General features: G+C 31.7%; 3 protein-coding genes across 3 annotated transcripts; 2 read left to right on the plus strand and 1 right to left on the minus strand.

The window, feature by feature from the left end:
• Nucleotides 1–5,875: 5,875 nt before the first annotated feature.
• On the plus strand, nucleotides 5,876–8,812 carry LOC108484952 (cysteine-rich receptor-like protein kinase 25). Its single transcript, XM_017788828.2, has 7 exons — nucleotides 5,876–6,812; nucleotides 6,887–7,024; nucleotides 7,118–7,236; nucleotides 7,307–7,517; nucleotides 7,684–7,921; nucleotides 8,011–8,161; nucleotides 8,247–8,812. The coding sequence occupies exons 1-7, from the start codon at nucleotides 5,987–5,989 to the stop codon at nucleotides 8,580–8,582; spliced, it is 2,019 nt and encodes a 672-aa protein (XP_017644317.1). The 5' UTR covers nucleotides 5,876–5,986; the 3' UTR covers nucleotides 8,583–8,812.
• Nucleotides 8,813–15,349: 6,537 nt separating this feature from the next.
• LOC108485389 (cysteine-rich receptor-like protein kinase 10) lies at nucleotides 15,350–18,599 on the plus strand. Its single transcript, XM_017789223.2, has 7 exons — nucleotides 15,350–16,629; nucleotides 16,701–16,838; nucleotides 16,935–17,056; nucleotides 17,170–17,380; nucleotides 17,453–17,690; nucleotides 17,842–17,992; nucleotides 18,077–18,599. Exons 1-7 carry the CDS (start codon nucleotides 15,822–15,824, stop codon nucleotides 18,383–18,385), a joined length of 1,977 nt encoding a protein of 658 aa, XP_017644712.1. The 5' UTR covers nucleotides 15,350–15,821; the 3' UTR covers nucleotides 18,386–18,599.
• Nucleotides 18,600–20,693: 2,094 nt separating this feature from the next.
• On the minus strand, nucleotides 20,694–23,803 carry LOC108486469 (cysteine-rich receptor-like protein kinase 44). Its single transcript, XM_017790531.2, has 7 exons — nucleotides 22,916–23,803; nucleotides 22,570–22,707; nucleotides 22,354–22,475; nucleotides 22,030–22,240; nucleotides 21,670–21,907; nucleotides 21,392–21,542; nucleotides 20,694–21,310 (listed from the first exon to the last, which is right to left on the minus strand). The coding sequence occupies exons 1-7, from the start codon at nucleotides 23,739–23,741 to the stop codon at nucleotides 20,981–20,983; spliced, it is 2,016 nt and encodes a 671-aa protein (XP_017646020.1). The 5' UTR covers nucleotides 23,742–23,803; the 3' UTR covers nucleotides 20,694–20,980.
• Nucleotides 23,804–27,392: the final 3,589 nt, after the last annotated feature.

The following is a 27,392-nucleotide window of genomic DNA, read 5'->3' on the forward strand; positions in this document are numbered from 1 at the left end:
TTTACATGTCATGCTTATAACATCTAATTCAAACATGAATATATTATGCCATATACTCCAACAAAATCTCACATATTCAATTATTGAATAACATAATCAATTTTACCAAATACTTGTTTTATTTCATCACATACCAAACTTAATAACAACCTTTTAGGATATTATTTCAAGCTATGATCAAACACATCAACATACCAACAAGTACACATACTTTTTGCAATAGAAATCATACTTTACTTTTACAAAACACTTATACACAATTCAACTCCTATTACATGCCACATAACAGAAATAAACATTTAAAAGACTATCAAAAATGGAGGCTGGATAGTGTGATCTTCAAGATGATCCGATCGTTGAGTTTCACAAAGAGGGTCAACTACAGACAACATAAAATGAAACGGAGTAAGCATTAAACATGCTTAATAAGTTCATAGGTTTATAAACAACAACTTACCTCTATTTAGAATAACATATACTGAATTTACTAATTTATCTATATCCCTGTCACAACATGACACATTTACAAATTTAGCATTTCATATATATATATACACGATTAAATATCAATTCACTTAGTTCAATTCAATTTAGTATCATTTTTGAATAACTATCAAACAAATATACATCATTTATTCGGTTCAATCATATAACCTTTTAATAATCGTATAAAGACATTCATTTCCATGCATAACATAGAATCAATCAATACATTTTCCTTTCAACAGTTAGCCCGATGAACCAAAATAATAAGATATAGATACATGGGTAACTACACCACACCAGATAGCTCGACAGAGCAATAACTACATCACACTAAAGCACTGTAACACCCCTTACCCGTTACCGTCACCGGAACAGGATACAAGGTATTACCAGAACATAACACATACCATTAAACATAACCGAGATATAAATATGTCATCCAATTTGATAGTGCATCGTATAACATATGTCTTAAACAATATTAGCCAACTTTAATGGCTTGTACAAAGTAGCTGGTCGAGTATCAGAACTAATATTTTAAACCTAGACAAATATGACACGTAACAAAATAATTAAGCCTACTATACATGCCATAATTCAAAACGTTTAGTTCAAATACCCTAAAGTATGATAGTGCGGTAGATCTTCACGATCCTTAACTCCCGAGCAAGCCGAAGGACACTATAAGACAAAAGAGAGAAACAAAGTAAGCTTATAGCTTAGTAAGTAAGTATGTAAATACTAATTAAAGAATCTAACATGTTTACACAACAATTCAAGTATATCTACTTTAACTTCACTATTCATTCCACTTTGATTAAGTTGTCTCTGCTGCGTCATATTCACTAAATAAATTATAACTCGAGTTACAAGAATCGAAATTCAAATCTGTAAAATTTCTCTGAATCTAGACTCATAAATATTTTTGCTAATTTTTTTCTATAATTTTTGGTTCAGCCGATTAGTACAGTTTATTAGTTAAAGTTTCCCCTGTTACACAGCTCAACTGATCTGACCTCTGTTCACTACGAATTGAATTTATCTCAGTACACAATTCAAACAACCCTGAAGTCTGTTTCATTTAAAACTAGTCTCAATAAGGAATTTAGGCATGTAAACTATATTTCTTAATTTTTTTTGTACAATTTTTAATGATTTTTCAAAGTTGGAACAGGAGATCACGTATTCATCCTGAGCAATTCACATACAATTGTAAATATCTCAAAATATAGAATTCTTTTGCTTGCTCTGTTTCTTTTATATGAAAGTAGACTCATTAAACTTTAATTTCACATCTCATTCAACCTCTAATTATATTCCTCCTATTTTTGGTGATTTTTCAAAATCACGTCACTGCTACCATCTAAAAACAGTTTTAATGCTAATTTCACTCTTTCACACATTCTTTATGCTAACCTCATTTTATCTTATATATGTATATACCACAAATCATTTTCACCACATTTCATTCACCATAAGTGCAGGTCCAAACCACAATATCACCACAAAACCATCCCGTTGAACAATTCGGATCAATCCTCGATATTTAATGGTTTCAAAGACACCCCACCATCATACTTCGCTTAGTTCGGCTCTCTTGTACACATGGTGAACACTTAGTACCACTCATGCGACCTAACCGATTTGTCTCGTAGCTCTCTTGTCTACATGGTGTCCTTCACTTGGAATCACGCATGCGACCTAGCTACATTTATCTTTCACGTAGCTCTCTTGTCTACATGGTGTCCTTCACTTGGAATCACGCATGCGACCTAGCTACATTTATCTTTCACGTAGCTCTCTTGTCTACATGGGATACATCTCGTATCACACGTGACCTAGCTACTACAGGTGTCTCGTAGCTTTCTTGTACACATGATGTGCACTCAGCATCATACATGTGACCTAGCTACGCCCTCTATTTCATTCGATCTCTCCGAATGTTCAACCGGGATCTCTTTCTCTATATTTATTTCCATTCTTCCAATAGTCGATTTACATTTTAACATCAGCTAGTATATTTATATAATAGACTGAAATATAAGAATGTACATGAAATTATTGTAATATTTACATACAAACTCACCTTGGTGCAAAATGTGGAAATTTTGCAATTTAGTCCAAAACTTTTTCCTTCCCTGCTCGAGATCAATTCGCGCCTTTCTTGATCTATAATAACACATTTAGCTCATTTAATACCCATACTATTTATTTCAATCCAAAATCACATCATGGAAAAATTACATTTTGCCCCTAACTTTACAAAATTACAATTTTGCCCCTAGGCTCGGAATTTAATTTCAGCCCTTATTCTTATGTTTTATGATATGCTGAACATTTTCTCTTCTACAACAACATCAAATTCTCACTCTATCATATAGTTATGAACAATAGGTATTTTTACCGATTATGCTGCTTTTACTCGTTTTCACTTAAAACCGAGTAGCACAAGTTATTTAACATAATTTAAAACCTCATATTCTATCATAAAACATCAAAATACACAAATTTCACCTATGGGTATTTTTCCAAATATGAACCCTAGGTTAAATTATTACTAGCATAAGCTTAATCGAGCTTCCGGATTCCAAAAACGTAAAGAACATTAAAAACGGGCTTGGAATCACTTACTATGGAGCTTGAAAATTGAAGAAACCCTAGCTATGGAGAGAGGGAGAATTCGCAGCAACTAAGGAGGATGATGATCAATTTTGTGTTATTTTTCCCATTTTATTTCATTTAATATCCAAATGACCAAAATGCCCTCCTTACTAAACTTTCAAAAATTCCTTCCATGTCCTAATTTTGTCCATGAACTTAAAATTGGTCAAATTGCTATTTAAGACCTCCTAATTAATATTCCAAAACAATTTCATACTAAAAACTTCCGGGATGCAAATTTTGCAACTTATTCGATTTAGTCCCTACTTTCAATTTAAGCACTTTAGGCATAGAATTTCATCACGAAATTTTCACAAAATCATGCAATCATATCATAAACCCCAAATAATTATAAAACAATTATTTCTATCTCGGATTTGTGGTCATGAAACCACTATTCCGATTAGGCCCTAATTCGGGTTGTCACAAGCACCGTAGTGCAAAGCCCATAGACACAAATATCATATGATATAACATATCATCCCTCCACCACACCAAGGTCTCTATAGAGACAAAGCTCGATAATTTGCAACAAATGCAGGATTCTGGCGTAAACAGTGATATCTCAATCAGATTTTTACTTAACATATCCCGTACTAGCGTGCAATCAACCCTATTGGCATGTTAATTATATCTTATCCTACATTCATTCATGCTCTATTGACACATCAATATCATTTATTTCAATTCATTCCACTCTTCACATTTTATATTGTTCTAACCACAATTCAAAATATATATACACATATCATCAATTTAGTCCACTTGATGTCCAAAAAATTTATAAACATACCTTTTTAACAATATAACATTTCTATGTATATATCATGCACTCACATACTAAATTTTACATTCATCCAATACTGCACTTCTATCTGTATTGATCACAAATCTCATATTTTCCGATGTAAACCTTTTCTCACCTTTTTATACAAATTTGTAAACAATTTTAAAGTGCATTCAATTATTATAATTTTACAACCCAACTAAAAGCATTACATAAATATACTTAATTATACCATATGAACTTACCAAGTATAAAAAACAGTAAAAGAAAGGTTAGGGACTAATCTGTAATTTTTTCTTTTCCTCGGTTATCTACCGATTGATTCGATTCTTGATTTATATAATATTTAAGTTCAAAATATCAATTATATATACTTTTAATACTCAAATACATGCATGAACTTTTAATTTTGTTTTATACAGTTTTTCTAAACTTTTATGTTTTATTCAATTTAGTCCCTAAAATCGAAACTATTATATATTTCACAATTAAACTTCGTTTTTCAATCCATTTTCAATTCCATCCTTCTTTAACCCTATAGAAACAATATTTATAAAAATTATATGTCAAATCTACATTAATTTTATTTTAGTCTCTAAACTCAAAACTAACCAAATTTACTTTACAAATAAATCATATTTCATTTCTAAGCTTCAAAATCAACCATTTAACATTCAAAAAGCTTTAAAATCATCAATGAAAACTCTTAAAACCTTTACAATTTAACACCCGCACTAACTAGATTAAGTTATAATGATTTCAAAAATATAAAAATTACGAAAAATAGATCTCGAGAACACTTATATGCAAGGGCCGAAGGCTTCAAAAAATGGTTTCTTTCCCATGGAGGCTATGGTGAAGAATAAAGAAAGATGATAAAATGACCACCTTTCTTTTGTTTTATGTTTTGCTTTTATTTTAATTAAAAGTTAATATTAATTTCTAACATGAAAAATCACTAATTTAATGGGCACTAACCGTGCATGATATTAATTTATGGTTTAATTATCCCATAAACCCTTACACATTCACTTTTTAAACTAATTTAACTAATAAAACTTATAGCAATTAATTTTTATGATTTTTACAATTTAGTTCTTATACCTTAATTAATTATCAAATTATTGAAATTTTCGAACCAAAACTTAATTCACCTATATAATAACTCTGTAGATATTTAATAATAATATTTACAGACTCAATTTACTGAAATAAGATTCCACTATCTCATTTTCTAAAACTACTAATTTTAAGTTCAAATCACTTGTATTGAAAATGACTAACCAATTAATAAAATTATCAATTCAAATTTTAATATAATATTATAATTGACTTGTAAATATAATATTTACTAGCATCATTGTTAGAAAATAGAATTCCAAAACTACTGTTTCTGATGTAATTGAAAATGGAATGTTAGATCTTTTCCCAATAGAAATTTCAAAGTTTCGCACTCAATACATCAACGTGCTCTCTTTTCTGCTGAAAATGGACTGTTAGATCATTTTCCAATAGAAATTTCAAAGTCTCACACTCAATACATCAACGTGCTCTCTTTTCTCCATATGGAGAATTTATTTCTTGCTTACTTTTCGTTCTTTTCACACAGCAAGATGTTTTAAATGTTGAAAGGAGTTTTTTATATTTTTCTAAATTACTCTTTAATATGCATAATTAAAATTTTTGGATCAGTTAAGACATATGATCAATTGGATCAAGATGAACACTAAAAGATAACTATAATGAAATATGTCAAAAGAAACCTATAAAGAAATATAATCCTAACATGATATAAATATATAAAAATACATGGAGTATGAACTCAATTGGCATAAGTATTATTGTTAATATAAGAAGAAGAGGATATGAATTTGAATGCACTATAACATATTATTTTTCGGAAAAAATGGTATTTATTTGGTTATAAAAAATATAGGGTTGTAGTTTATTGGTTGGTAAATAGAAGTATATTAAAAATAGCACAAAAGCGAGTTTGTATCTATATAAGCCCTTCCCAGTACCTAAAAGCCAGCAAGAGCTGATTAAGTAATAATGGTGTCATTTGATATCCCCAGGAACCTTTTATTTTACATCTTTATTTGCTTAATGCTGAGTCTGAGCAGTGAAGCAGCAGTTGTTTTCTTATATCATGACTGCAATCCAAATACGACTACTTACACTCGGAAAAGCCCATATCGTCGAAACCTCAATATCCTCCTTTCCTCTTTTCGATCCAACTCTACTCGCCAAAGTGGATTCTACAACCTCACCGTCGGCCAAGCCCCTCCGGATATTGTTTACGGTCTCTTCCTCTGCCGTGGTGATGTCACCAAAGAAATCTGTCGAGAATGTGTTAGAACCGCTTCTGGCCAAATACTTCAACGTTGCCCCAACCAGAAAACAGCTTTAGTTTACTACGACGAGTGCACCATACGTTACTCCAATAGTTCCTTCTTCTCTGAATGGGAACAGGAACCTGTTTTGGAACTGCTGAATACGGGGAATGTTTCGCAGCCAGAGCGGTTCATGCAGTTGCTTGGAAACACGATGAATGAGGTAGCCACAAGGGCTGCTAAGGGTGACCAGTTGGGGAAAAAGTATGCCACTCAAGAAGTCAATTTCACCGCTTTCCAAACACTCTACACGCTTGCTCAGTGCACACCCGATTTATCTGTGTCCGATTGTCAAACCTGCTTAAAAACAGCTATTACTTATCTCCCAAATTGTTGCCTAGGTAAACAAGGGGGCAGAGTTGTATTTGCGAGCTGTAATGTCAGATATGAATTGTACCCTTTTTACCGATTCACAGCGCAACAACTGCCACCGCCACCACCACCGAAACCAGTTCTTCATTCCCCTCCAGCACTGGAATCTAAAGGTATTTATCACAGTGGAATTTTAATGAAAGCATCAATTAATTATAGTATGCCTGATCATTTGCTTGTGGTACAGGGAAAAACAAGAACTCATCAACAACTATAATCGCCATTGTTCTACCCGTTGTTGTCTCTGTGGTGATATTTGCAGGGGGATTGATCTGTATTCTTACTAGGAAATCCAAGAAGTACGATGCTGTGGAACAAGAAAATGGTAAAGAATGGTATCGTGTAATAGTCATTTATCATTCAATGCTGAGTATACAAAAGGCTAATATACAGTACTTGCTCTGTTTCTATATGGCAGGAAATGATATTACGACAATGGAGTCCTTGCAATTCGATTTCAGTACAATTGAAGCTGCAACAAACAGGTTTTCGGTTGATAACAAGTTGGGAGAAGGTGGATTTGGACCGGTTTACAAGGTAGAAATTTTTGCATGTAGAATTAATTAATTATGTGACTGTAGGTAATTGGGATTTGCTGAATTACCAGGGCAAACTTCCTAATGGACAACAAATAGCTGTGAAAAGGTTAGCAGTGAGCTCCAGCCAAGGTCTGGAGGAATATAAGAATGAGGTTGCATTGTTAGCCAAGCTTCAACATCGAAACCTTGTGAGGCTATTGGGATTTTGCTTGGAAGGAGCTGAAAAATTACTGGTCTACGAATTTGTCCCCAACAAGAGCCTGAACTATTTTCTATTTGGTAAGCCCGTATTTAAATCATATTCATTTTCCTTAAATTATTCGTGCCCCGCTGATTTGTCGTCTAAAAACACTTAAAATACTTAAGTAATCAACACTAACTAGCCTTTATAATTTGTATTAAATAAGTAACTCCTACCTACTATTTTGTTGTATCCTTCCTGTAGATCTTGAAAAACAAGGAGAACTAACTTGGACAAAGAGATACATGATAATTGGAGGAATAGCTCGAGGGATTCTTTATCTTCACGAGGATTCTAGACTTAAAATCATACATCGTGATCTCAAAATTAGCAACATTTTACTCGACAAAGATCTGAATCCCAAAATTTCAGATTTTGGCATGGCAAGAATTCTTGGAGTTGATCAATCTAAGGCCACCACAAATAGAGTCGTTGGAACATAGTAAGTTATTTTTTTTAATTATTAAGCATTTAATTGTTTATTTCAAATGACAATATTTCTAGCTAACTTAAATAATTGTTTGGTTGTAGTGGTTATATGCCTCTAGAATATGCTATGCATGGACATTTTTCTATCAAATCCGATGTTTACAGTTTCGGAGTCATAATTTTAGAGATTATTACCGGAAAAAAAAGCAGTAATTTCCAACAATCAGATGAAGATGAGGACCTCTTAAGCCATGTGAGTTTGTATTTGTAATTAATATAACAAAAAGGTAAATTTGCAGAATCCTAAACATCTATCCATCTTTTTTCACATCTTTCAGGTATGGAAACACTGGAATAATGGAACACCATTGGAGTTGTTAGATCCAAGTTTGGGAAATTCGTATTCTAGAATTGAAGTGATTCGATGCATCCACATCGGTTTGCTATGCGTTCAGGAAGATCCAAGCCAGAGACCAACAATGGAAAATATAGTTCTCATGCTTAATAGCTACACTATTACTCTTGTAGCACCTCAACGTCCATCAACATTCCTTATCCCTACCACTGACTCCAATTTTACAGCAAATGAACTGGTATCGTATCAATCCGATCCAAGCAAGTCAATTCCATGGTCTGTAAATCAAGTTTCCATTTCTGATATGGATCCTCGATAGGGCTGAGACTTGGAGAGTACTACAACCAATCACAAAATGTAATATTAAAGTTATAAATTTGGTCCATGTATTTTTAAATTTTCAATTATAACCTAATTTATAATAGTTAAATCAGTTAAGTCAAATTTGTTATTAGTCTGTTACTATGTAGATTAAGTCATTATTTTTCAATTTGATCTTTTGATCTTTTATAATTTTTAAACTTGAAATTTTAGTCCTGATTTAAACGATAGTTGTTGTATTTTTTTTGATATTATATGAAAATAAAAAGTTAAAATAATATATATGACATACAAGATTTTAGGAATAATGAAATTTAACTCAATGAATTTAATGTATACTATATGGTCAAAATTGAATTTTACAGCTAAAATAAATTATAAAAATGATGAAATTATAATATATGGATCAAATATGTAACTTAACAAATGGTACAAAGACTAATAACAAATTTTGTTTTGTTATGAGATAATTCCAAAGCCTACTCTAGGGCACCGTCATCACCACCCATAGCCATTTGTCACCCATCCCATCGATGTCGCCTTAGGGAGCAATCAATATTGATTAAAAGATACTTTTTTGTCCAAATTACTTGGACAAAGATACTTAAAACTTAACGCTGAATGTAAATAAAGGGAACCCCAATGAGAATACAAATTAAATACAATCCAATAATTAAAAAAAGAAAAGATTTGTTTATGATATGAACATAAAGAAAAATAAATAAGGGTAAATTATCAAAATAGTCACTTTTATTTTTCTCATGTTATATTTTAGTCACTTGTGTTAGCATGTAACATTTTAGTCATAATCCATTAATTGTTTTTAACGGTATAACGATAAACTGACATGGCACGTTAAATCATCATTTCAAACAAAAATTTTAGGTTAAATTATACAATTGGTCTCCATATTTTCTCGTCCTGAACCCATACGTGTTTCTATAGGTCTTACTGTAACGGATTTGTCTGAAAATATACGTACCCATATTTTCCACCACGGCATACATTTCGTGTCATTGCGCGGCGCCCCGCTTCTATTTGTCTAGATGTAATCCAAGCGGGTTCAAGTGCTTGAGGAGCATATCTACTAAAACAAATTTGATTACCTCGATAAGATATCCCCTTCATTCTTCCTCTATGTTGTTTACGAAATCGGGTTCTTTTGGGTTTATAGTTGATGGTTGTTGTTTATGAATTCCATCTCTACTACAGAACTGGACATGAGAGTTTCTTCTCATCCAGCTCCTCGCGAAAAAAAAGAATAAAAAAATATTTAATTCTTAATCTTAAGATATACAGGTAGTTAATGAATAATTGAATCTTGGGATTCTTTGCTTTGCGATTTTATCGATCTATTAGAAATTTGTATATCTTGTTTAGATCTATTGGATATATATATATATATATATATATATATATATAAAAGTATAAGGAATTAAACACGGATTCTATTTCTAGGTAACGTTTTATCTTGGTTTTGTTATAATGTTATAATGAATCTTTATTTTATTTTTTTATCATATTCATATAAGATTTGGATCGACAAAAATTGAACACTCAAATAAAATTAAACTCAAATTTTCGCGGGCAAATATTTACTCTTTTTCTAGTTCAGTTGTCGGGTTAACCCATGACCTCTCAGAATCAGAATAAAAAGAAATGCAATGGTCTCTGGTTTGTTCCACCATCCTTCCCGATAAATTATTAGGATTCGCTTTCAATAGAATCCTCTGCATTCACGGTTTTCGTCATCCCCATCACTCTCGATTAATGCTTAGGTTTGAATTCTCCAATGGAGCCTTAATTTAGTATTTCTATTTATTTAATAAAATAAAAATAAAATTTGTTCTTGAGTCAACCTTCTCAATCTTTATTGACTTAAGTTAAGGCTCTTGATTTTTTTCATTCTCTTCTACTTCTCCCTTTATTTGCCTCCCTTCTCCGTAATTTTTAACGCAAAAGAAAAAAAATTAAATTGCTCAAAACAAAAAAATATGGGAACCAATAATAATTTAACCTAAAAATTTTGTTTAAAATGATGATTTAACGTGCTATATCAGCTTACTGTTACATAGTTAGCGGTAATTAACGTTCAGGAACTAAAATGTTATAACACAATAATATGAGTAAAACATAATATTTTAAATATAAGTGACTAATATGTAATTTGAGAGAAACAAAATAACTATTTTGATAGCTTACTCATAAATAAATAAGACAAAATGATAGTTAATAATAGAATTGTTCACAACTTAAAAAATGGGAGATAAAAGTCATAAAGCTAAAGTATGAACTATAATAATACATGTTTTTGTCAAGAGTTTTGGGACTTTGTAGGCTTTGGGTGTTTGTGGCTATTTTAACAATCTAACCTAAAAAAAATTGATATTTATAAAAATGACTCTGGTTCAAAAATATTCACCAAAATGACCTGAAATGAACAGTAAAATTGAGTTATTAGAAATAGATGGCCGGCACCACTTTTTTCTATTAAAAAATAATTTTTGGGGTTTTAGACACTAAATAGTCGGCACCATGTATTTTAAAAAAAAAAAATTGGGTGTTGGCACACTGATGGCCGGCACCCCTTTATCTGATTAAAAAATATTTTTTTTGGAGGATAGTGGTGCCGGCCAACAAATAGCCAAAATCACTTAACAAAAAAATTTGGAATATTGCAACATAACCCCTCCTTGTTTTCCCATCTTTTTTATTTCCCAAGTTTAATTACATTTTTTATTTTAAAACAATATTGAACTACTTATCATGTTTTTAATTATTATTGCATTACTCATATTATTATTAAATTTAAAAATTAATTTAAAATCTATTGAACTACATTTTTATAAATAAATTAGTCGTTATTTAAAAAAACAATAATTTAGCAATGTTTATTTGAATTATTATAAAAGATGAAAATCATTAAAGCGATTCTAATTTTATCAAAAAAACATATAATTTAATTTTGCATATTAAATTTAAATTAATTTTAAATTAACTACTTTTGATTTGAAAGTTAACTAGTTTAGTATCAATTTCGTCATTTTAGATATTGTATTTAGCATTTTAATATATTTTCACAATTATAAAATTCAATATTAAAATTAATAAATAATTTTAAAATACTTTCGTTTGAAGTTCTTAAATAATATATTAAAATAAGATAACTTTAACAACTATCAAAACCATCTCCAAAAATTATCATTACATTTTAAAATAAATATAATTTTTAGACTTAATTTATTATTTATACTTGAATTTAACAACAATCAAGCTACATTTAACAAAATAAAAACAATAAAAAAAATAAAATATGTAATTAAACTTGGGAAATAAAAAGATGGAAAATAAGGAGGGGTTATGTTGCAATATTCTCAATTTTTTTTGTTGGGTAATTTTAGCCCTTTGTTCGCCGTAGAGTTGATCATGAGCCAGGACGGACCGAGTTTGGGCCATGCCTAAGCAAAATTCTGGGCCCATTTTCTAGCCCCGGGTATAAAAAAATATTTCTACTAATTTTGATTAATTTAAGTACTCACTGATGAAAGAGTTATTAGGTGAAGAAGTTTTTTCTTGGAGGAGGTTAAATTCAGTATTATGGGAGATGAAAAAGTTCAAGTCTAGATCAAGAAAAATCTAGCCTCATTAGCATCCCAAATTCTATCACCCACAAATGCATTTGTGCCTAAACCAATATAAATATATATTTTTAGTTTGACTATATTCATGACCCAATACAATTGCTGAAATAGCCCAATAAAAAAAGAAGTTTGTTTTCTGTGGTAAATAAGGAGCAACTTCATAATAAAGAATGGTGATGAGGCTTAAGAATGGAGTGTCGAAAGAAGTCCAATTTAGGAAATATTTGCCATGTTTGGATTGGTTAAGATGAAGTCCCAATGTTTTAGAGTTAAAGCATCGCTCATTGTCTACTTTGTGAAAAATCCAATAATGCATAGACCCAGTCAAGAAGCTAACTTTGTTTTTTCTATGGAAAGTAAATAATGAGCAGCTTTCATCCTATAGGAGAGGCAGAAGACCCAAAGATTGGCGTGCCAAAAAAAGTCTAATTTAGAAAAGATGTGCCAGGTTTGGATTGGTTAAGAATACAATCCCAAAGTTTATAAAATAAAGACTGATGGAGACACGCAATTGTCTAATCTTGTGGAAAATAAGGCCATGAATTTGATAATGAGACAAGGATAGGGACAAGACTCGAGTGCGGAAAATTCCTTCAAATTTAAATTTTATGTTTGGATTGGTTGAGGATATATAAAGACTGGCTATTTTACCGATCTAACTCAAAAAAAATTGGTATTTATAAAAATGATCTTGGTTTAAAAATAGTCACCAAAATTATCTGAAATAAACAGTAAAATTGAGTTATGAGAAATAGATGGCCGGCACCACTTTTTTTTCTATTAAAAAATAACTTTTGAGGTTTTGGTCACTAGATGGCCGGCACCATGTATTTTTTTCAAAAAAAAAAATTAGGGTGCTGGCACACTGATGGCTAGCACCCCTTTATTTGATTAAAAAAATAATTTTTTTGGGATAGTGGTGTCGACCAACTAGAGCTAATGGCCCGGCCCAAAGGCCCACCCAAAAAATGGGAGAGTTCAATTAAAAATATAGGCCTGAAAAATAGGCTTGAACAAAAAAGAGGCCCATTTAAAAAATAGGCCCGACCTCGGGTAAGATTTTTTGGCCGGGCCGGCCCAAATTATATACTAAATATTTTATTTTATTTTTAATCATTTTTAATTGTTGACAATTTAATTTAGCTTACAATTTATGGTTTGTTATAAAATTAAATATGTTGACCGGTTAATGTATAGATCTTTTGGCTGGTTGATTATATTTTGCAAGTTTTTGGTGTTGTTGGTGATGTTATTTTTTGAGTTGTTTGGTGCTGTTTTGATGTTGTTTTGGTGGTACTTTTTGTGGTGTTTTATTGTTCTTTCGTAACTATTTATTATGTTGCCTTTTATCGTTTTTAATATTATTTAGATATTGTAGAACTTTTTAATTATTATTAATTTTGTTATTATTTTAGTTCTAACTTGTTTCAATTTTAATATAAACACTTTTATTATATTTTCAATTTGTGTATTGTTTTAAGAATTGTTTTAGTATATTTTTATTTGTTTCTTATTTTAATATTCTCTTTTATGTTTTTAAATGTATTTGATTTATTATATTTTAAATTTTTTATTTAATAAAATAAGTTAAGAAAATTTAATATGGGTAGGGCCGGGTTAGGCTCAGGCTTAGCAATTTTATTTTGGGCTGGGCTTGGACAATTTTTAGGCCTAAGCTCGAGCCCGACCGACCCGGCACATATTAAATTTTTTAGCTTATTTTATTAAATAACAAAATTTAAATTATAATAAATCAAATACATTTAAAACATAAAAGCAAATATTAAAACGAGAAACAAATAAAAAATATACTAAAATAATTCTTAAAACAATACACAAATTGAAAATATAATAAAAAGTGGTTATATTAAAATTGAAACAAGTTAGAACTAAAATAATAACAAAATTAATAATAAAACAAAAGTTCTACAATATTCAAATAATATTAAAATAACAAAAGACAACATAATAAATCGCTACGAAAGAACAATAAAACACCACAAAAAATAGCACCAAAACAACATTAAAACAGCACCAAACAGTACAAAAAACAGCACCAAACAGCACAAAAAACAGCACCACCAACAACACCAAAACAGCACCAAAAACCTGCAAAATATAATCTAACCAACCAAAATATCTATACATTAATCAATCAACATATTTAATTTTATAACAAATTATAAATTGTAAGCTAAATTAAATTGTCAACAATTAAAAATTAATAAAAATAAAATAAAACATTTAGTATATAATTCGGGCCAGGCCAGGCCAGACCAAAAAAATCTTACTCAAGGCGAGGCCAGTTCAAGCCCATTTTTCGGACCTATATTTTTACCCAAACTCTCCTATTTTTCGGGGCGGGCCTTCGGACCGGGCCGAGTGGCCTAGCCCATGATCAGCTCTAGTTGGCCGGCACCACTATCCCAAAAAAGTTTAGTTTTTTAATCAGATAAAAGGGTGCTGGCCATCAGTGTGCCAACACCTTAATTTTTTTTTTTGAAAAAAAATACATGGTGTTGCTCATTTAGTGACCAAAACCTCAAAAATTATTTTTTTTAATAGAAAAAAAAGGTAGAGTTGGCCATCTATTTCCCATAACTCAATTTTATTGTTCATTTTAGATTATTTTGGTGAATGTTTTTGAACTATAGTCATTTTTATAAATAAAAGTTTTTTTTGAGTTAGATTGGTAAAATAGCCTATCTTTGTATGTCCTCAACCAATCCAAACATGAGATTTAAATTTGAAGGAATTTTCCACACTCCAGTCTTGTCCCTGTCCTTGTCTCGTTATCAAATTCATGGCCTTATTTTCCACAAGGTTAGACAATTGCGTGTCTCCATCAGTCTTGTCTTTATAAACTTTGGGATTGTATTCTTAACCAATTCGAACCTGGCACATTTTTTCTAAATTAGACTTTTTTTGGCACTCCAATCTTTGGGTCTTCTCCCTCTCCTATAGGATGAAAGCTACTCCTTATTTATTTTCCATAGAAAAATCAAAGTTAACTTCTTGACTGGGTCTCTGCATTACTAGATTTTGCACAAGGTAGACAATAAGTGATGCTTTAACTCTAAAACATTAGGTCTTCATCTTAACCAATCCGAACATGGTAGATATTTCTTAAATTGGACTTCTTTTGGCACTCCATTCTTGTGTCTCATCACCTTTCTTTACTATGAAGTTGCTCCTCATTTACCATAGAAAACAAACTTCTTTTTTTCCTAGGCTATTTCAGCAATTGTATCCGGCCATGAATATATTTATATTGGTTTAAGTAAAAATGCATTTGTGGGTAATAGAATTTGAGATGCTAATGAGGCCAAGTGTGATAGATTTTTCTTGATCTAGACTTGAACTTTTTCATCTCCCATAATACTGAATTCAGCCCCTCTAAAAAAAACTCTTCACCTAATAACCCTTTCATCAGTGAGTACTTAAATTGATCAAAATTAATACCTAATAACCCTTTCATCAGTGAGTACCAGAAATATTTTTTTTAAAAATAAATAAATAAATAAACAAAAGAGAAAGTTTAACATGGGAGAGCTCTCAAAGAAACATTGATAAAAAAAGTTCAAAGTTCACCAAATATGGCTTCCCTTTACCCCACCATAGTTTTCTTGTTTCTTTTCATGTTCCTTGGCATTACCAGTCATGGCAAAGCAGCACCAACATACACCTCCCATTACTGTGATAATACCACTTCCTTCACGCCCAATAGCACCTACCAAGCCAATATCAAAACCCTTTTATCCTCTCTTTCTTCCAATACCAATAGCAGTAAAAATGGGTTTTACAATACAACCGCAGGGCGAGATCCCAACTTGGTCTTCGGTACCTTTCTTTGCCGGGGCGATGTATCTGCTAATCTCTGTCAAAAATGCGTGGAAACTGCCAGCAACGATATAGCTCGACGGTGTGTTACGGAAAAACTAGGTGTGATTTGGTACGATGAGTGTACTGTTCGGTACTCTGATCAAAACATTTTTTCCATCATCCGTGAAGTACCGGGAATGGATAATAGCAGTTCAGTAAGCATCCGGGGCGACAAAGATCGTTTTGATCAGTTATTATCGGACATAATGAAAAGCTTGGTGAACCGTGCTGCATATGATGATCAGTCGGGCAAAAGATTCGCAACTGGTGAAGTGAATTTTACCAGCTCTCAAACACTGTACAGTTTAGTGCAGTGCACGCCGGACTTAACTGATGCACTTTGCTTTAGATGCTTACAAAGTGCCATTGCCGAGCTTCCAATGTGTTGTGATGGGAAACAAGGTGGACGAGTTTTGCTTCCCAGCTGCAACATCAGATATGATATGTTTCCCTTCTTCAGTCGTAATGGCACAGCCACCATAGGGCTTCCTTCGCCTTCCTCACCTAACTCAACTAAACAAGGTCAGTTCCTGTTTAATTGCTTGGCTAAACTATACTCTTCCCACATATATACTGATATGATTTATGTTCAGGAAAAAGAAAGAACTCTTTTCCTATTATCATTGCCATCGTTGCTCCAGTAGTTACCTCTTTAGTGCTATTGGCGTTAGGCCTGCTTTTTATGAGAAAGAGGGCGAGCAAGAAGTACAATGCATTACCTGAAAAAAATGGTAACGATTATTTTGCATTAATCTCCAATTCTTAATATGATTTGACAATCTAGTCTTCAAGTAATGATATTTATGATTTTTTTTTTTATTATGTAGCTGTGGAGAACGTCATAGGTTTAGAATCCTTGCAATTTAATCTGAGCACAATTCAAGCCTCAGTGAACAATTTCTCTTCTAATAACAAAATAGGTGAAGGTGGATTTGGTGAGGTCTACAAGGTACATAACTTTTAAAGCTACTGCAATTTCAAGAACTCTGGAAATTTGCAAAATTTGAAGGGATGAAATGACAAAATACAGTTTTTTTTAATTTTATGTGTATATGATGCCAGGGGAAACTATGTAATGGACAAGAAATAGCGGTGAAGAGGTTATCTAAGAGCTCTAACCAAGGAACAGAAGAATTCAAGAATGAGTTGGCACTGTTAACTAAGCTTCAACACAGGAATCTTGTGAGACTGCTGGGATTTTGCTTGGATGGTGAAGAAAAGCTACTGGTTTATGAATATGTGCCAAAGAAAAGCCTCGACTTTTTTCTATTTGGTATAGTCATTTAAACAAACAATAGTCTTCATACTTCCTAAACTATGTGATTGAGTTTGATGGATTTTGCAGACCCTGAAACACAAGGGAATTTGGAGTGGTCAGCACGTTACAGAATTATTGAAGGGATCTGTAGAGGACTTCTTTATCTTCATGAAGATTCTCGGCTTAGGATCATCCACCGTGACCTCAAAGCTAGCAACATTTTGTTGGATGAGGATATGAATGCCAAAATTTCAGATTTTGGTATGGCTAGGATTTTCGGTGTTGATCAAACTCAAACAAACACTAGAAGAATCGTTGGGACATAGTAAGTCTGAAATTATCCTATGATTTGATGTTCCCCATATTTGAAAAGATCAACATTTGCTTGGATTTAACAACGGATAATATTGCAGCATGAAACTCTGTTCATATGTTTTTTATTTCAGTCGCTTAATTTGTGTTTTACTTGTTTGTAGTGGTTATATGGCTCCAGAGTATGCAATGCATGGACAGTTTTCAATGAAATCTGATGTTTTCAGCTTTGGGGTTTTAGTACTAGAAATTATAAGCGGCAAAAAGAATAGTTCGTTTTATGAATCAGAGGGCGGTGAAGACCTCCTAAGTTATGTGAGTACATTTAATTTGCTCATCAATCTTTCTTTGGTTTAATCAAATGCAAAGAATGTGACATTGTTTAGCAAATTGTTGCAGTGTTGGAAGCAATGGAGGGATGGAAGTCCCTTGGAAATGATGGATCCCAAATTAAGAACAAACTATTGTAGAAATGAAGTTGTTAAATGTATCCATGTAGGGTTATTATGTGTTCAAGAAGATCCAGCTAAAAGGCCTTTAATGACAAAGGTGGTTCTCATGCTCGACAGCAACTCGGTTTCGTTGCCGCAACCTCAGAAACCGGTATATTTCCTTAGTAGCAGAAATGAGTCGAGTCCTCCAGGAGCAAAGGGGCTTGAAGAAGTGTCTGTCAATGAAGTGTCGATAACTGAAATAGAGCCTCGATAGAGGAACTCTGGATTGTACAAAATACGTACAAATTGGCAATGTTTCTGGGTCTTAGTTCATTATAGTTTCGGAACATCAACCACGCTAACCAATCAGTGCTAGGTTGATTAGCAAAATCTGTAAAATCATGGCTGGAGTTTGGTCTAAAAAGAGTCCTGCCACGTCACTAAATATTTTGACTTAATCAAATGGTGAATTTAGTTTTTGAGTTTAAGTGGGTTGAATTTTACCATTAAAATAAATTTAAATTACTCAAATAATAAATTTATGAAAATATCTCTTAAGTCTTTAATAGTTTTTAAAATGTGTAAATTGATTTCTCTAAAATATTACAAATGATTCAAAATAATCTTTAAAAATTTAAAATACTTATAAAATATTTTTCCAAAATTTTATATAAATTTAAAAATAAAAATTACAGAAAAATACTAAAAGTCTTTAAAAATATATAAAAAATGTTAAATATAATATTTTAAAAAAATTCAAAATGATAAATTTGATATGTTAAATAAGTAAATCATCAAACTAAGTCTATCATACTAATTATCTTATTTTTTGCCTCTTAGTTTTTTCAAAAGAGTTTTCATATATACATTACATTTATGTTCTTTAATTTAGAATTTAATCATATTATCAATAAGATTCTACTCAAATATTACAAAAGATATATGGTTAGTTTAATTTTTAAATTTAACTTAAATAAAATTACTCAAATCAAATTCAGATAATAAAATAGAAATCTCTAATTCAACTAATTAGAAATTTTTTATTTAAATACTATTAAATTAATTATAAAATCTAAAAACGATAATTTCGCTGCAAAAGTACTTGAAATAACGAGTTTAAGTCAAGCAAAAAAGTCTAGCCACACATACACAAAAAAAGGAAGTGCAGCCACGCTTTCGGCAGAGAAATCTTGAAATTTTGACAAATAAGAAATCAATAGTTTTTTGGTTGATCAAACTTGTAAGATCTGTGTACCATAAGACAAGAGAGTCTATAGATTCTGTTTTCCCCAAAACTTGGTTCTTCTACTTGATGGTGATATGGGTGGTTTTAGCTTCCAAAGCACTGAAGTGTGGGTCAAGCCAGTTGTTTTTTCAATTGCCAGTGATGTGTCATTGTTTACAAGGGAGACTCAGTCAAGTTGAATATCATGAGTCACTGTTCTAATTTACTTTGAACATTGAATCAACATGGTGGATCGATAAGTAAAATGATGGAGAACCCACAAAATGCTTTAAAGAAATAAGCAAATAACTCAATATCCCCACTAGGGACGAAGCTAGATAATTCACTTGGGAATCGAGACGATCGGAAATAGTAACGTTTTTAAAAATAAAAGTTAAGTAAAACAAAATATCAAAGTAATAAATTTTAGAAAAGATTAAAAAAGTTTTGGTTCTCATATTTATATATTTTTTATTTTCCCTTCAAATAAATAATTAAAGAGTTTCTCTTTCATATTTTTTTAAAATTGAATCTTTACAATTTTTATAGCTTAAAAAATACTCTATAGATGTAGTTGAAACTGGAAGAATCAATATAAGATAAATTAATTAAGTAACTAATTTTCCACGCTCAACTAAGCTTCTACACACTATGAGTAGACTTGTTAGTTGGGTGGGTCAAGTTAGTTTTGGATTGAATCAATTCAAGTTTTAAAATTTTGAGTTACTTTAGGTGGGGTTTTTGAGTTATTGTCATTTTATGTTTAGCCATTCGGGTTAATTTAATAAACGGATTATAATGAATTTCATCATTTTAAATTCAAGTTATTTGTATTTCTTAGGTTTGTATATTAAAGTCAATAAGGTTCAATTCCTTAATTTTAAAATAAAATAAAATCAAAGTTAAATAAATTACATAATTGATTTAAATTTATTATAAATTTAATAATTATAAGAAATAATTTTTCAAATAAAATATAATAAATAATTAAATTATAATATATATATATATAAAACCACAAAATTAAAACTTTTTGAATTGAGGAAAATAGTTATTGTTATTTAATTTATTTTTTGATTGTTTGTTGTGAGAAAGAAAAGGACCATCTTTTTGGGTAAGATATTGTCAATGGAAAAGTTTGATTTGGGGCAACTTAGGAAGTTTTTGAAGGATGCTATGACATACCATCCAAGGTTATTTCTACCATATCCTCCTCTGATTTTTCAGATGTTAATAAAAAATATTATGTATGAATTGAGTGAGTTAATTAAGCTGGATTACTTTTACTAAATAAATAACACTAAATATCGAAGTGAAAGATTATTAGTATTTTAGTAATAATATAAAACACAGAAAATATGAATGAAAGATATATTGGAAGTACAATATAATCTGTTATATTGTTCATATTATATAGTAAAAAATTAACAAAAATTTGTAAAATTTACTCTTAAAAAGCCATGTCACAAATACTTAACTTACTCTTAAAATTATGTAACATAAATTTAAATCTCTAAAGACTTGGTCTACAGACCTATTATCTATTATTAAGCAAGTCTAAACACATCCTCAACAAAGGTTATGTATATTTATAGATAATGTTGTCGAGCTTCATCATGACCATCCATTACACACTCATCGGATTTAACGAGGGAATAGTTCAGTAAGGGACGTCTCGTTAACTGTGGCCAAGGCACTACTTGTTGATTGATCAGATTTATAATTCATAATCGAAGGCTTTCCTTCAGTAATGGTGCCAAAATAGAATGCTGTTCTTTGAGGTAATGGCAAAGTAACCGAGGAACTGCTGAGCATGAGAACAACTTTCGCCATTGGTGGCCTTGCTTCTGGATCTTGTTGAACGCACAACAAGGCGATGTGAATGCACCTTGCAACTTCATTGCTTACATAAGAATCTCCTAAGGCTGAATCCATCACTTCTATTGGTGTCCCATTTTTCCATTGTCTCCATACCTGCAAACAACCACCATATAACACTTCTCAGTACACAATTATTTGAAGTCGGGTGCAAGTGTTGGATCCTCTTAGACTTACGTAAGTTAGAAGGTTTTCGGCATGTGCAGAGTGACAGAAACTTGTATTCCTTTTGCCACATACAATTTCCAGCATCAAAATACCGAAACTATATACATCAGACTTTTCAGAGAATCGTCCATGCACAGCATATTCTGGAGACATGTAACCACTGCAACATAAAAGCGTCAGTAATTAACCCGGAACTTAGTAGATTTTTTGTCAATATAATGCAGGAATATCAAAACAGAGATTTGCATGAGTGAAAGTAAAATGCAATTGAATGGAATTTAACTTACTATGTGCCGGCGATTCTCTTGGTATGTTGTAGGCTTTTATTCTCCCCAACAATCTTTGCCATACCAAAATCAGAAACCTTTGGGGTCATGTCCTTGTCTAATAGAATATTACCAGCTTTAAGATCACGGTGTATGATTTTGAGACGCGAATCTGAGTGAAGGTATAAAAGCCCTCGAGCAATCCCTTTAATTATTTTGTATCGTAGGGGCCAAACTAACTGTCTTTGTTTTTCAAGATCTGAAATGAAAGAGCAAAAGAAAAAGTAAATGTTGTTTGTCATGATCAATAGGTCATAAACAGGTTAGTTTTGGTGAAAATAAAAGCATGCATGTATATCTGTCTGTGTGAAAGGGCCAAACCAAATATGAAGTGATCAAGGCTTTTGTTGGGCACAAATTCATAGATAAGCATCGTCTCTGTTCTTTCTAGGCAATACCCTAATAGCTTCACAAGATTCCGATGCTGAAGTTTGGCTACCAATACAACTTCAGTCTGAAACTCATCAGCACCTTGACCCGAGCTTGTTGATAGTCTCTTCACAGCTATTTCTTGTCCATCAGTAAGTATACCCTAATCATGTCAAGCACAATAATTCTTTATGAAACAATCAACCTTGTGGCTATCTCTAAATCTTAACCAAAAGGAGTGGAGATAATTTTATACGATCATACCATTTTCCTCACCTTATATACACTGCCAAATCCACCAGTACCGATCTTGTTAACTTCAGCGAAGTTTTTTGTAGCAGCTTCAATTATACTCAAATCAAATCTCAGAGATTGCAAAGCCTTGGCTTTGAGTCCATCTGCAAATTATATAAATTGTGAAAGTCATTGGCTTCTAAGCAAATATAATGGTGATTTTTGAGCTGAATGGTCATATTACAGACTTTGGCTTACCATTTCTGGTTTTTCGCGCAGTTAGTTTCTTGGTTGCTTGCCAACCAAGAACACCACATAAGAAACAGGACAAAACCAAAAAGCCAACTGTTGAAACAACAATTTTGATCACTGTCTGTGATGATATCCCCCTTTTACCTGAATAAAGAAGAATGGTTTGAAAATTATTGATAGAAATTGATAGAACACGTTATAATTATACAATGATACTCCGATTCACACTCACTACATGAAGAAAACCTATTCAATGTTCCCACAAAAGCAGAGGAGATTAAGTAAAGCGAATTTAAAACAAAATTTGAGTAAATGATGCATCGACTACACTACTTTGATCTATTACACCGACCTGGAGGAGGAGGTGGAGGTGGAGGGAGCAGAAGAGGATGTTGAGGCGAGACCGGGGGCTTAGCTAATCCAGTTTGGTTTAGGCTATAGAAAGGGCTTGTCTGATACTGTGCAGTACAGCTAGGGTACATAGCAAATCCTGATTGTTTTCCACCGAAATAGAATTGCAAGTCTGCAATAGCGTCCTGGAGGCATCTGTAGCAATCCTCACTGGAAATGTCGGGTGTGCACTGTGCTAGGCTGTAAAGTGTTTGGAACGCATTAAAAGTTGCCTCTTTCGTAGCAAACTTTTTAGTCCTGGATCTAGCGTTTGGAGCCCGAGTTGCAATATCTTTCATCACAGTTGCAACCAGCCGGTTAAAGCGGTATGGTTCCATGGCGTCTACCCGGTACGACAAACTTACATTAGGTCTTTCAGCCATGGAAGAAAAGATGGACCGGTTCGAGTAACGTAGCATGCACTTGTTATACCAAATAATAGCCCAACTTTGGTTAGGACAAAGTTTAGCTACATCGGCAGCAGCAAGGTTGATGCAGTCACGGCATATTTCAGGACGGGCATCCCCACGGCAGAGAAAGAGACCATACACCATGTTAGGCTCCTGTCCCGCGGTGGTGTTGAAGAATCCGTCGTGCTCCGTCGCGTTGGTTGAGAGATAAGAGAAGAGCTGATCGACATTCGCGGCATAGACGATGTTTCTGGTCAAAGTGGTTGCGTTAGAACAGAAGTAGTACCATCGCGTTGGATTCTCTAAACTGCCGAAGCTAAAGGTTGAAAGACACACAGCTACAAGAAAGAGTTTGGTGAAGGAATCAACCATCATCATTTTTTTAAAAATTTCTCTATTAATTTTATTACGACAGGAATTTTTATTACAATGTTATAAAAAAATAGGGTAAACGAAATGTTCATCTCCTTTAGAGATGTGCATGTGCCGGGCTATCCGGCCCGGCCCGAAGGCCCGCTCGAAATATGGGAGGGCTTGAACAAAAATATAGGTCTAAAAAATGGGTTTGGACAAAAAAATAAGGCTCGTTTAAAAAATGAGCCGAGCCTCGAGTAAGGTATTTTTAGTTAGGGGCTGTTTTACCGCCCGAATCACTAAAGGACAAAAAAATCTGCATATTTTTTTATTTTTGAATGTTATTTTCTTGTTATTTTCTCCTATTTTGCTACCATTTTATTATCATGTTGCTATTATTTTGTTGTTATTGTTTGGATATTGTATAAAATTTATTTTATTGTTAATTTTCTTATTATTTTAAAGGTATTTGTTAATTTTTATTATTTTAGAAGCATTTGCTTGTTAAGTTGCATTTATCTTAGTGTTATTTAAGTCTACATATTTTTTAAAATTTATTTTTAATTTGTTGGGAAATATTTATTTTGATATTTTTTGTATTTTTGATGTATTATATATATTTAAAAATAATATAAAAATTAATACTGGAGGGCGGATTGGACCTCGGTTTTAGTATTTTTATTCGGTCGGGCTTGGACAAAATTTTAGGCTCATTTTTTGGGTGGCCAAATTTTGAGCCCAATAAATGGGCATGATTTTAGTTAAGCTTGGCCGAACCCAAATTGACCAGCCCGGCCCATGAACACCTCTAATCTCTTTTAACGTATTGGATTTAAAATTTCTATTTTAATCTCATCTATTAAATCATTAACAAAAATTTTTTATTAAAATAATAATAAATTTATCTCTTTAATATTTACTGATTTTATCAATTTAATTTTAATTTTAAAATTCAGATTTTATCAATTTAGTTTTAATTTTAAAAGTTCAACAAATTTAACCATTAACTTTTCACATTATGTTAATTTAATCTTTAATATAAAAATTCAGAAATTAAAAACTTTAAAAATTATATATATATATATATATAAGTTTATTTTTGATAGGAATATATAAAATTTTATAAAAATAGATACAAAATTATAAAAATATTTTTGAATAAATCAATACCCATTTTCTAACATTGAATTTAATTATAAAATAATAATTTTATAAATAAAATTAACAATCGTATAAATAAAACAATTCAAGAGAAAACCATGAATAAGACTTAAGCAAATTCAATTTTTTCTTTTTTTTTCAACATTAACAAACAGTGTGTTCAAGTTGGGTCAAAAACTACAGCTTGGAAGTGAACACAATTGGGGATATACAACTAAGGATGAAGTCTTAGAGACCCAATAAGTGTAAAGCCATGTTGATAGCTCTATAACTGATTTCTAGTTGGATGGCACAACAATGAAGGATGTAGAAATAAAAAAAATTTGAAGTAAGAGTTATTGGTGCCATTGGTTGTGCACAAAGGTAATGCCCAATGCTTAACAAATTTAGCAAGTACTAAAGAACAAGACCATATGTACATTAAATAAATTATTATTTATAAAATAAAACTAAAAAAGATAAAAGTTTGAATATGGGTTTTCTTAAAATTATTTTATTTATAAAATAATATTAGCTTAAGCATTAAAAAACCCTTAGTAAAAAAATAAAAATGTAATTAAACTCTTAGGAAAAAAAGTTCATTTTATTGAACTCTTAGTGACCTCCCAAAAAATCAACTAAGCCATTCCGTTAAAGAAAGTCGTTAGTTGATTGGTTTGACGTTAACTTTGCTGATGTGTCAAACGACATTGATGTGGTATCCTGACATGACATACAGTGCTATGTGGCATGTCACGTCAACAAACTTTAAAAAAAATATGTGTTGATGTGGCATGCCACGTTACCAATAAAAAATAAAAAATTATAAAATATATTTTAAAATTAATAAATAAATATATATATATATATATATATATATATATATAGAATGAACTTGAACAACTATTTATCTAAATTCATTCAAGGAAAGTGCAAAACTATAATTTTTTAAAACATCATAAAAATTATTAAAATATATTTTCATTTTCTTTCTTCCTCCTATCTTTCTCTCACCTCTCTTTACAAGGAGGATTGCATAGCACCCTTCATTTTGAGTTCTATCATGAAATTTTTTTCAATTTTTGAAAAGCTTTTGTAATTTTGAATTCTTTCATGGCACTCTCTTTCGCATTTTAATTAATTTTTTATATTTTTATGAAATTTTTATAGTTATTTACATATTCAAATTTTTATAACATCTTTATAATTTTTAGTAATTTTATCTTTTTTTTAAAAAAAAAATTATAGTTTGTACTCATCTTGAATGAATTTGGACAATCTATTGTCCAGGTTCATTCTCTCTCTATATATTTTATTAATTTTAAATTTTTTTATAATTTTTATTTTTGCTGGTGTGGCATGCCACGCCATTATCGTCTGTCATGTTAGCATGCCACGTTAGCAAAGTTAACAGTCAAATTGGTCAACTGACGATTTCCGTTAATGGAAGGGCCTAATTAGTTTTTTAAGGGTCACAAGGGCACAATATATTGAACATTTTTCCTAAGGGCTCAATTATAACACTCCTACCCGTCTCTGTCGTTGGATTAGGGTACGGAGTATTACAATACAATTCCAAACATTTTACTTCAAATAGAAACAATTATGCAAATTAAATAATAACCTTCAATAACTCATTTTAATCAAGGTAGAAATACACTTATGGGCCTTAAACCGAGCTTACAGGGCCCTAAAAATAGTTTGATAATGTTCAGGGATCATTTTCAAACAAATCAGAAAAGTCTGGAAAATTGATAAGTTATGAAAAACAAGGGTCACACGGCTATGTGGCCAAGCTGTGTGACATAGCTCAGGCTATGTGAGCATTTGATGTATAGAACACACGGCCGTGACCCAGCCCGCGTGTCCATCCGTGTGGGTATTAAAAGAGGGTCACATGGCTGTTTCACAGGCCGTGTGTCAAACCGTGTATACATTCGAAGTTTGGTCACACAGTCGTGCCTCTAGGCCGTGTAATTCTCTATGACTGTGTGTATATTTGAAATATGATCACATGGTCGTGTCGCGGGCCGTATGCCAAACCGTGTGCCAAGCTGTGTGAAACTTGCACCAAAAATAATAATTACACACGGCCGTGTGGGGTGGCCATGTGTGGCAGTCCATATCCCAAACCGTGTGCACCTTAAAAAGTTTGCATTTTAAGTCATTTTTCCACCAAAACTTTATCGCCAAGTCAAGCTATTTTCAACTACAATTTCATGCACAAACATATTCAATCACACCTAAAAACATGTCAAATTCACTCAACCTATGTCTAACCAATATGCCATCATTTGGCACCTCAATTCACATTCCAAGACAAACCAAATTCAAGGCTATATTCCATATCACATTCATACACCAAACATACTAACAAGTATTCATTCAAACTCTCAAATCTTATATCATTTCATTTTAAAACTTACCATTACTCCTCTCATTCAAACATATACATTCCTACCATAATTTCAAACACCTACATAAGACTTATACCAAATGATCAAAAAACATGACATGAACATGAACATATACAAG

The sequence above is a fragment of the Gossypium arboreum genome, chromosome 6 (assembly GCF_025698485.1).
Source record: "Gossypium arboreum isolate Shixiya-1 chromosome 6, ASM2569848v2, whole genome shotgun sequence".
Lineage (NCBI taxonomy): Eukaryota > Viridiplantae > Streptophyta > Magnoliopsida > Malvales > Malvaceae > Gossypium > Gossypium arboreum.